Source organism: Zalophus californianus, chromosome 11 (genome assembly GCF_009762305.2).
Source record: "Zalophus californianus isolate mZalCal1 chromosome 11, mZalCal1.pri.v2, whole genome shotgun sequence".
NCBI classification, from domain to species: Eukaryota; Metazoa; Chordata; class Mammalia; order Carnivora; family Otariidae; genus Zalophus; species Zalophus californianus.
In genome coordinates, this window is record NC_045605.1 from 56,846,328 (window position 1) to 56,858,156 (window position 11,829).

An 11,829-nucleotide genomic window follows, 5' to 3' on the forward strand; every position below is an offset into this window, starting at 1 on the left:
ATATGATAGAACAGAACTCACTGTTCTTAGAAGAAGTCCTTCATCCTGAAACCCCACTCAGGCACCCCCTCTCCCCACCTACCCTTCCTCTGCCCCACTATTCAGGTTTGCTGCCCCCAGACCCCCTCCTATCCAAGATCCCTCAGGGTGGAGTGAGCTGACAGCTCCCTGGAGAAAGGGCATTCATGGTTTTCTCTTCCGCTAAGCCAAGCCCACACCGTCCTGTGCAGAAACAGGAATGCTTCCTGAGGGCGGTTCTTTGGTTGGGTGCTTAGGGTTTCTTGGCCCAGTTCTGGGGGATTCAGAATATGCTGTGAAACTCCTGGTGGGCTGGTCTCCAGTAGTAGGACTGAGTTCTTCCTCTGGCCCCAGCCCAGCTCCACTGCACCTCCATCCCTGTTTGATATCTCCCCCACCCCCAAATCCTCAAGAACTGGGTCACTTTCCAGCCCTTAGGCATGAGCGTCAAACTCGTGCATCCCTCTGGGTATTTCCACAACTAGCTGGAGTCCGGATGCGACCAGTCCCACTGTCACCGAAGGGCATCTAGATGTGCCGGCCTGGCAGGCCTTTCTGTCCACGGTCAACCCCGGGGGCCGGCCTCCGAGTCCGAGTCCCATCTGACACCCTCTGGATCGGCCTGCGCTCCCTGCCTGGCAAACACACCCCGTTTTCCTTGTCTTTCCCACCAGCGATGACGACATCGTGTTTGAGGACTTTGCCCGCCAGAGACTGCAAGGCATGAAGGATGACAAGGAGGAGGAGGAGAATGGTACTGGCTCGCCACAGCTCCACGACAGATAGACTGGGGCCGGCCCTCCCTCCGGGCAGCTCCAGAGCCGCGCTCGTGCACTAGGATGCTTATTTGTCTTCTTCCTGCCCTCATTCCCCCTCCCCCTTATCCTTCTAGTTCCTACCAGGGGGCACCCAGCAGTCTTCCAGGTCACGGTGGTGAACCTCTGGCCTCGGGGCTGGCCCCACATCGCCATGCCCGCAGGGCCCCAGGGATCACCTTCCCCCCTTACCCCTTTCACGGGTCACTCCTCCAGCCCCTTCCCTTTCCCTGCTGACCCCCAGAAAGGCCATCTGGGCTCTGGCCTTGGGATTTGGCTTGGGATGGGGAGCAGAACGGGGAGGGTGGGGCAGAGGGCTCAAGACGCATGAGAGGGTGCCCGCGGCCCCAGGTGGCTGGCAAGCTCTGGCAGCTGAAAGATCATTGCGCTGAGGGCCGCCCTCTTCTGGCCGGGAGGGGCACACCTGTGGATAGATTCTCAATACCTTTTTGCAGTCTGGACCCACCAAACGCCTGTCCCCTTCCACCCCTCCGTCACCATCCTGCGTCCCTCTGTGTCTGGCAGTGACATTAGTGAAGGCTCACAGACCCCAGGAGTAGAGAAAAGCCACTGCACTGACATTCTTACCAGCAGTTACCGAGTCTGAGGCAAGCTGTACGAACAAGCCCAAGTCTAATTCAGTCCTATCAGGATGTAACATCCTAGCTACCTTGTATCTAATGTGTGTGTCCTATCTATACACACGCAGAGAGAGAGAAGGGAGGGGTCTTCACAAAGCGCCAACTGGCTGCACAGTGAGCCTGAGCTCCTGGGAGCGGGGGAGGGTTCCTGAAGGGTGGCTCTGAGAGATGGGGGTTGGGAGCAAGAAGATGAGCGTCTGCTCTGTTCCCTCCTCTGCAGAGTTAACAGCAATCAGTGGTCCCCCGAGAAGTCAGGCTGGAGGTCCAGATGGGGCTGGGGACAACGCTACCCTACTACCTCCCCTCACAGTTCTCCAGGGCTGAGCTGGGCTGGCCCTGCAGGCTGGGAGAGCATGCTCGAGGCCAGCATGCCCACAGTCAAAGGACCTCCTGCCCCAGGAGGTGGCATGGCCTATCAAGATGCCCTCCCCTAAAAGGAAGGGGGCTGCTGGGTAGCAGGGAACTCTTCATCTCCTTGGGGAGTTAATGACCCCCTAGTAGCTCCCAGTGTCATGGATACCCAGTACCCATTGGCTGGTGTTGGTGTGATTGGGACCTGGGGCATTTTTAGGCAACGGGGCAGGCAGATGATGAGGTAGAAAGTGATAAAAGGTATTTGTTCTTGTCTGCCCAATTACTCTGTGACCTTAGGCAAGTTCCTTTCTCTCTCTCGGCCTCAGTTCTTCACCTAGAAGACCAAAGGGTTTGACCAGATGATCACAAAGGGACCTCCCAGCTCTGGCCTCCAAGAACTTGTAAGCCTTAGAGCTGCTGGTATGACGGGTGGAGCCAGATCCAGACCATTGACTCTGGTCTGTCTGCCTCCAGAGGTGATTCACTGAGCCCCAGAGGTAGCAGGGCCATGGAGAGCTCCTAACCCACCCCTTCCCAGGACCTTCTTGGGCCGCTGGAGGGTCATCTGATGTCAAGCTGCGGCCGTAGCTAGCATATGCTGCTGGACCATGGGGCTCGAGTATTCTAGAAGACCAAGTTTGAATTTGCTTACAACAGGGCTTTGGGTACCTCACAGCTCCCTGTGGAGGCAGACCCCCTAAGATTCACCTTATACCCAAGCAAATATATTGCTTAGCAGGGCAAGGGGATCTCTCCTCCATCCCTGCTTCCTTTTATCTCTGTCTCATACTTGCCTGAAAAAGGAGATGACAAAATATTATGGGGTCTTCACCCTTTTCAGTCCAGCCCCTCCTGGGGTGGGCTGGGTAACCATTATCCATGGCGAGAGTACCTAGTTCACAAGCCTGGCACTGCACCCCAGCCCTTCCCCTTCTGAGATCTCATGAAGCTGCGATTCTAGGGAGCCCTACCCCGTGTCAGGCTCAAGTCAGCTTGTGGCAGCCATGCTCTCCTGGCCAGCTCTGGGGTCCTAGCTGTGGGTGCCCTGGGCATCCAGCCCCTACCAGGGCTTGCTGGCAGTTCACACCTCATTGGACAGCTGAAGAGTTGACGAAGGGCTGGAACACATGCCAAGCATATGCCCTCCAGTGTCTTCCTCTGGAACATTTAAGGCTGGTATGAGACCCTTTAGGATTTGGGGGGATCACTACCCTAACAGACCAGCTTCTTCCTCCATCCCTCACCTGTGCACACGAAAGATTTGTCAGCCTGGTTTCTGGCTTCTTCACCTCAACACCACACTCACCCTTTTGGGTTTATCCCAGTGTTTGACTGAAATTTCTCCAGCTGCAGGAAGCATCATAGCCCCATCTAGACTTTTGCTCTTTGGGCCCAGGGCTGCAGAAGGGCAGCCCCTGTCCCCAGGAAGCTCCTGGTCAGGTGAAAGTTCTAGGGGGAAGGAATGGGGACCATTGCATTCAGGGCTCCTCGGCTCCTGCTAGTCCATATAGTGCCTTGATGTGAAGTAGAAACAGTGCCCCTTCCAGGTGGGTTCAGTCCATGTTAGAAGGCACTGCTTTGAGAATGGCGCACAGGCTGGAGTTCAGCCCCACTTGCCCCAGCCAGGTGCAGCACAGGCCAGTGTTTTCCTTGGGCCTCTTCCTGAGGGAAAGACCCAGATCTTCTTTCAAAGCTTCCGGTTGGCTCCAGACCCCACTCCACCGGCAGTCCCCCAGCCATGACGCAGTTCTCCTGTGCAGGGCCCCTCTCCATCTGGAGTCAGCCTGCCCGGGGCCAGGTGAGACCTTGGAGTGAAATTGGGGATGAAGGAGCCCCACCGGGCCCCAGCCACCAGTCCACAGTATTGGCTCTGTGCTGACCCCACAGCTCCGCACTGGTACCTTCCAGTGGCCCATGTGGGTGGCCTAGAGAGATCGGCCGGGGCAGGTGGGAGAAGCATAGCGCTGGGTGAAAACCTTACAGGCAGAGGCCAGCTGGGCTTCCTCAGCTTTCCAACCATGAGAAGAAGGGTGAAGTCCCATGAAGAGAAGGGTTGAATTATTCGGTCGGACTCCATGGGCTGCCTCAGCCTCAAAGCACAGACGGCGAGGGTGGGCACACCGGGTTGGGGGGCTGTTGCTTCAGCTGCTCGGCTTGTTGCTGACAAGCTGGTTCCCACATGGTGCCATGGAAAGCATGCTGGCCTGGAAGCATAGTGTCTCTAGCCCGGTTGTCACCAACCAGCTGAGTAGCTGTAAGTGAGCAAGTCACTCAACCTCTTGGGCTCAGTTTCCCTAACTAGAAAACGAGACTGTAATCTCTTCCCCACCTGACTCAAGGACTCTGAAGCCCAGATGAGATGAAAGTCAGCTCTGTAGGTTGCAGATGGCTGCACAGGCAGTAGCCCAGGGTCACACAGGAAGGTCACCGCAGGCTGCGTCCTCCCGCCAGTCACCTCTTGCCCCCTTCTCACTTAGGCAGACGTCAGCCAGGAGGAGATGCAGTCCGTTTGGCTTTGAAAATGTGGACATTGCTTAGGAATGCCTTGCCCACAGATAGTGAGTGGTCCCAGTGATCATGACAGAGAGACATACCATGGATATTGCCAGTGATGGGGCTGGGGGGCGGGGGGCATCCTGGGCCCTCCCAGGCCTGGTGCCACCCCCATCTCCTGTCTTTCAGATCCCACAGAGGCCAGGAAGCTCCTGGTCAGGTGAAAGTTCTAAGGGGTAGGAATGGGGGCCATTGCATTCAGGGCTCCTTGGCTGCTGCTAGCCCCCCCCCCCCACCAGTGGCTCTGATCCCAGATTACGGAGAGCCACTCACCTCCAGGCCCAGGGAGGGCTGAGCCACTATTCCATCAAAGAACCCCATGGGTGAGTTAGACTAGGAATTGTCCTTCTAAGTAGAAGGCCCCCTCCAGGATTGGCACAGCCGCCAATGCTCCTTGGTGATACCTGGAAGGGATTTGGGCCCAGGGGCAACCCAGGCCCGTTCCCCTGAGAGCTGACCCGTTCGTTCCCCATGGTTCCAGCGCCCCACAAAGGCAGCCTCTCCTACCAGTGACTGGGGACTGGACGTCCTCCAGCAATCCCAGAGGAAGGCATTGGCCCCAGTCTTGGTCTCGCAGGCACAGGCCTATGTCTGTTCTGATGTTTTTCTCTTTTTAAAGTCAACAAGGACCAAAACAGACTCTCCTAACCCTCACGCACAAGCCTGCATTGAGCAGTCTGATGGCATTTTGCCACCCCCATCCATGCAGGTCCATCGCTTCTGTCCTCCCTCCAGGACTGAAATGGCCTACCTGTGGGGCAGGGTCCCCACCTCGTCCACTCCCCTGCAGAGTCCCTGCACAGTGGCTTTAATGAGAGGCCCATCGAAGGGGGAGCACCCCCGTAGCGCTCTCTCCCAACTCTTCACTCTGAAAGGGAAATCAAAGCACAGGTCCCCAGGACCCATGACCCATAGACACTCTGAAGCAGTGGTTTTCAAACCAGGTGCTGTGGAAACCCTGGGTTTCACAGAGCTTCACCAGGGGCTGCTAAGGTGGGACGATGGGGGTGGAGGCAAAGGCTAGGTCTCCAGCTCTCCCCCATCCCCACTTCCACCAGGACAACTCTGCTTTTATCTGTCTTGCCTCTTGAGGTTCCACCTTCAAACTTTTGAAGAAAAGCTTCTTCAAACCACCGTTCTGAGGTTTGATCTTCAACCAGCAAGCACAGGTTCTCTTCTTGCTTTTCATGTTGGAATGGCTTTAGCATTCCAATACAAAGTGGCTTTGTATTGGACCTTGGGCTGCAGACCCAGGCCCAAGCATTTGCTTACACACACGTGCACACACACACACATGTACACATTTGATGGTTTTGTAGCTCACCCACCCTGAAGCTCTGGCCTGGGTTTGATTTGGGCAGGGGCCTGGTGCTCAGTGAGGAGGGGTCTTACCTTGATATCAGCCCATGCAGGGTGGGGGATGGTGGAGCAAGGAAATAGGCCCAGCCCCCACCCCAGGACTGGTGTCTGCACCCCACTTCCCTGATCCAGGCCTATGGGACACGTGATGGGAGAAGGAGGAACTAGACTTAGCTTCCTCTTTACATACAGCCAGATGGATGGACATCCAGGTTCTTACAAAAGAAATGTTGAGGGAGGATGTTATGACAGAAGTCCCTCCGTGAGGACACGGCCCCTCCAGAGACCTTTAAAGCAGCTGGTTTCCCTTGAGCAATTCTAATAGGCTTCCACTCCCACATGTGTGCCAAGCAAGTGTGCGGGCAACACAAAGATCCCTGAAGAGATGCTGGTCCTCCACCCACAGTCTCCCACAGTCTCTGCCAACCTGCCCCTCTGGCCGGGTCCCCCACCAGGCTGACTGAGGGGTGGCACATTGGTGAGACCTGGACCAGCCCTTGACACAGAATCCTGCCTGGGCCCCCCACTGAGGGCATTCTAGCTGAAAATGTGAGGCTCAGGGAACAACAGACCATGTGGCATGGGAGAAAGTGTTCTGTGTTCAGTCCGGCTATGCCTTTGGGAAGCCCACTGACCTCAGTTTCCCCATGTGTAAGATGGGGCTTGTGCCAGGCTCTGCCCACCTCACAGCTTACTGCAAGGAGAGGTCACGGGGGGGAGTATGATAGGTAGTGTCCTATGAGAGGTGGGAGCTGCACAAACTTGGGGTGTGGTCATGGCCTGCACTGCAGATCAGCAGAGCACTTGGGGGAATGAGTATGGGATGTGCTATCTTTCCGGGGCATCTCTGCTCAGTGTTAAGGTCTAGCCACAGACGCTAGGGGAGACCTGCCTCTTCCTACCCAATGGGAGCCAGCATTCAGCCTGGCACAGTGACTGTGGATCCTGGACGCAGGGAGTGACAGGTGGCTGGGACAGGTCTCCAGGTCTGTAGCCCTTCTGTTAAGTGATTATTTTGTGACACCCTCATTCCTGGGCCACCTGCCAGGTTTATCTGTTGTACTGTGGCATTCCTTATTATGTCAGATAAGTTATTACAGTTTATTCAACTCTAACAGGACAAATGAACAAGAGAACCATAAACAGGAGGCCATTAAAGGTCTTTTGTGACAGATGCTGGATGTGCATTCATTTCTGACTCATTAGCTCATGGCAAGACCTAGATCAGCAAACCCTGCCCTACTGCCTCAGAATATTGGACAGGACCTGGGGCTGGGTCAGGTGTTGTCTTCCCTTCTCTGTGGCCCCACCTCCAACCTGGTTTCTGCACCTCCTTCTGGAAACTGTCAAAGAGCCCCCCCTCCCCATGTACCAGTCTTCTGGCCTTGGGGAGGTTGCCAAACCTCACAGACGTCACTGGATCCGAGGACCCCCGGTTTGCTTCTCAGGTTAAAGCCATCCCATCTTCCCTTTGGCACCACCAACCACTCCAGCTGGAATCCTGCCCCAGTCTCAGCCCTGGGTCTTGCTCAGTTCTTATCTCCTGTTCTGCTGGGTCTCCCCGAAGTCACTTCACTTTGCCACGACTTACCCAATGCCTGTTCCAGAAGAACACATGGGAAGAGTGGGGATATATGTGAGGCAGATTCAAAGTTCTAAATGATAATGTGCTGCCTTAACACAAAAGGGGGATGCCAATGAATGTGAGGTGGCTTTCTCAAAAAATTGATTATGCAGGAAAAAGAACTTGTTTTTACATTCCTCTAAAATAATGTGTAACTTTAAGATCAAAGCATTGCCCTCCTGGTGGGCCAGAAGGTGGTCTCTTTCCTCTGATGCTCCCTTTAGGCCAGAGAAGGGTAGTGGGAAGACACATTTGAATCAGGAGGCTTCAGCTAAGGGCTCTCATTCTGCCTTCCCATGTGGTCTGTATCAGTCTGAGTCCAGGGAAATAGCCTCTTCCCATATTTCAGTAGCAGGGATTTTATTGATGAAACTGGTTATAATGTTGCGAGAGTTAAAAGGTCAAGTGCGGCGAAGGATGTGAGGCAACCCAGAGATTAGGTGTAACTGGAAACCGCTACCACCTGTAAGGTGGAAGGACAGGATAAGGGGTGACAGCCCCGAGGAACTAGGGACATGGAGGAAGGTATCTGAGCAATTCAGACCACAGGAGAAACGCGTCTGTTGCTGGGGATGCTCCCCAAAGCAGAGCGTGAGGAAAACGCCTCTCTTCCTGCCCCCTAACTTCATGCCCATGCCTACTCTTGGAACAATCTAATTAAAAGCAGATTTTCAAGGAATCCTGGGAAGGGTGCTTTGCCATGGTCGGTGCCCTGCAATACAGAGCAGAAGGTCAGGGGATTAGATCTGAGGCCAAATAGGCAAATCACCAGCTCTTCCTCAATCTTCTCATCCAAAAAATAAAAATAATCGTATTGGCCTGGATACCACAATTGAGAAGGAGTGCCCTGACATCTAAACAGGGCACTCCCACGTAAATGTGGGAGAAGTATTTGTTTTTGAATCCAAACCCGATAGAACTGAATGGAGAAATATACAGATCCACAACACTCCTCTCTCAGTGATCAGTAGAGCAAGAAGACAGAAAATTAGTAAGGGTAGAGGAGACCTGAACAACATTATCAATTAACTTGACTTAATTGATATTAATAAAATATTTCACCTCAAAATAATAAAATGTGCATCATTTTCGAGTGCACATGGAACATTCACCAAGAAAGACCATTTTCTGGGCCTGAAAAATACCTTAACAAATTTAAAAGAATTTAAATAATAAAAAAAATATTTTCAGACCATAACAGAACTATAACTAGACATTAATAATAGAAAAGTATCTGGAAAATTTACAAATACTTGGAAATTAAGCAACCTCATTAAAGAGAAAACCACGTGGAAAATTAGAAAATATTCTGAATTAAATAAAAATGAAAACAAAAATAAGTAAATTTATGGGATGCTGCTAAATTATTTCGATAGATGCAGAAGTGGCATTTGATAAAATTCAATATCCATTCTTGATTAAAAAAAAAAACCCAAAGCCTTAGTGAACTTCCTTAATCTAATAAAGGGCCTCTACAAAAAACCTCTAACTAACACAGTACTTAATGGTGAAATGGTGTGGTAGTGGTGAGTGATTTTCTTTTAGATTGGGAACAAGGTAAGGATGATTGCTCCCACCACTCCTATTTAACATCCTACTAAAGATCCTTGCCGATACAAAGAGGCAAGAGAAAGATATAAAAGGCCTACTGATTGTAAAGAAAGAAATAAAATGATCTCTATTCACAGAAAACATAATTACGTAGAAAATCCCAAGAAATCTACCCCAAAAAGGTACTAGAACTAATGAGTGTGTCTACATAGGTTGCAGGATACATGATCAATACACAAAAATCAACTGTACTTCTGGATAATAACATCACACAATTGGAAATTGAAATTAAAAAGACAATGCCAAATAAAAAGATAGCACCATTTACAACAGCACTGAAATGGAAATACTTAGGTATAAATATAACAAAATATGTGCCTAATCTCTATGCACATCTCTAAAGCACAAAATACTGGTGAAAGAAATCAAAGAAGACCTAAACAAATTGAGACATTTACCATGTTCATGGATTGGAAGATTCGATACTGTTAAGATATCAGTTCTCTCCAAACTGACTTTATTCAATGCAGTCTGAATCAAGAGCCCTTCAGGATTGTTTTTTTGCAGATATAGACAAGCTGATTCTAAAATGTATACGAGGAGTTAAAGGAACTAGAAGAGCCAAGCAATTTTTAAAATGAAAAACAAAGTTGGAATTCTCTACTACCTAATCTCAGGAATTATCATGAAGCTACAGTAATCAAGACAAGGTGGTAGGGGTGAAAGAGTAGACATCTACCTTAGATGGGACAGAATCCAGAATCAAGAAATAGACCTGCATATATACTGCCAATTGATTTTCCAAAAAGGTGCAAAGGCAATCCAATTGTCTTTTCAATAAATAGCGCTGGTGAGGATGTGGAGACTGGAACACTCAACACTACTGGTGGGAATGCGAAGTGTATGGACACTTTGGAGAACAGTCTGGCAGTTTCCTATAGATTTAAACATACTTACATAAGACTTAGCAGTTCTATTCCCCAAAGAAATGAAAAGTTATGTTCTCACAAAAACCTGTATGTGAACATTAATTTATTATAAAATTTATTTGTAAAAAAAAATTTATTGTAAAAAACTGGAAACAACCCAAATGTTCTTCAACTAGAGTGAATGGACTAACTATTGTACAGCGATACCACGGAATCCTACTCTGCAATAAAAATGAAAAACTAGCGATATCTACAAAAACATGAATCCTAAATACGTTACGCTAAGTGAAGGAAAACAGACTTAAAAGGACAAATATGTATGATTGTATTTATATGACATCTGGAAAAGGCAAAACCATGAGGATCGAAAAGAGACCACTCGTTGCCAGTGGCTGGGGTTGAGGGAGGGTTGGCTAAAAGGGACTACAGGAGGGATTTTGGGGGGTGATGGAACTGTTCCATATCTTGATTGTCAAAATCAACTGTAAGCCCAAAAGAGTGGATTTTACTTTATGCAAATATGTATCTCAATAAAAAGGCAAAAAAGAAAGTAAACAATTTATATCACAGACTACAAACAATATTTACTGGGCACGTGCCCTTTGCTGGAGTTTATGCTGGACCTGAAGACACAAAGATAAATAAAATAATCCCTTTAAGGAGCTCACAGATTCACAGGAGGATAAGGCATGACAACAAAGGTTTGGAATTGCTGTTGAGGGATACTGGAGATGGGGTTGACATGTCCTCATGGCATGGCATGAGAGCACTAAGGAGGAGTCATCATGTTAAACTGGGGTGAGTGAGATGGGGAATAAGGCAGGCTTCTTAGAGGAGGAATTTCTTCAACTGAGTTTTGAAGGCTGAGAAGGAGTTAGGCAGGCGAGGGGAGGCTATGGACATTGGCCAGAACTGACCTCCCATCTGACATTTGAATATTCAGTCTCAATACCTTTGCAACCGCTGTTTCTTCTGCTTGGACTGATAGATCCTACAGAGCTTCCCATCCTTCAGGATAAGCCACTTTCTCAGATGGGTCTGCCTGACTTCCCTGGTCAAAGACATCCTTCCCCATCTCTTCTCATGAGGGAAATAAACAGAGGTCTCTTTATTTAGGGGCCCCTTATTTAGGGGCCCCATGTGCTTCCATTATTACAGTGACCTCATCTTTACTGAGGACAGCTCCAGGATCTGGTCCATCTCATCAGGTGCTCAGCAGAAAGTAGAGGCTCAGGAAGGAGGAGTTTTATATCCGGGGACCACAGAGCTTGGGGTTCCAGAGCAAACCACTCTCTCCTCTCAGGGAGGGATAGAGATGCCCCTTCCCCGGGGAAGGATGCCCAGCAGGGCCTCTGCCTGCAAGAGGTTCAGGCAGGTTTCCGAGGCCTGCTGGAAGCTGCTGATGGAGGCGGAAAAGTCCTCCATACCCCTTGGTTGTTGGCTTCCCCCTCCCATTGCCCCCCATCTCTGTTTATTTCCCTCATAAGAAGCGTCTTGCTTATTTATGGTATAAGCACGTGGGCTCTGGGTTCTACACCCAGTTTGGCCTCTTAGTGTGACCTTGAGCAAATCATTCACATTTATGTGCCTTGACTTCTTCATTTCTAAGTAGGAATAATAACTACCTTGTAGAATTGTCATCAGCCTAAAATGGGTTAATATATATATAAAGTGCCTAGAACAACCCCCAGGTTCTTCCTGGCACAGTGCTTAGCACATGGTAGGCACTTTATAAAATACTTGTTGAACAGATTGTTGACTAAATGAAAGAAGGAACTTTCCCATGCTCACCAGCAGATGGCGCATGTATGCAAGAGAAATTAAAACTGGTTCCGCTCCGCTACAAATTGGCCAACAGATGTCGCTGCAGCTCTCTGGGTAAAGGAACCAAGGCCTGTGACAGGACGAGCCAGGGTCCCCCGTTATCCAGATAGGACCCTGGACAAGCATTGCAAATGGAGGGCCAGAAAGTCATAACTGTACTA

The 11,829-nt window shown here is 50.1% G+C and overlaps 1 protein-coding gene across 6 annotated transcripts in view; it reads left to right on the forward strand.

The window, feature by feature from the left end:
- ARRB1 (arrestin beta 1) overlaps positions 1-6,914 on the forward strand; it is a 75,171-nt gene extending 68,257 nt beyond the window's left edge. For all 6 annotated transcript variants that reach the window (XM_027578757.2, XM_027578758.2, XM_027578759.2 and 3 more), the window contains one exon: positions 693-6,914. In XM_027578757.2, the coding sequence (XP_027434558.1) occupies positions 693-804 (112 nt within the window). In that variant the 3' untranslated portion in view covers positions 805-6,914. The remainder of the gene's footprint in view (positions 1-692) is intronic.
- Positions 6,915-11,829: the final 4,915 nt, after the last annotated feature.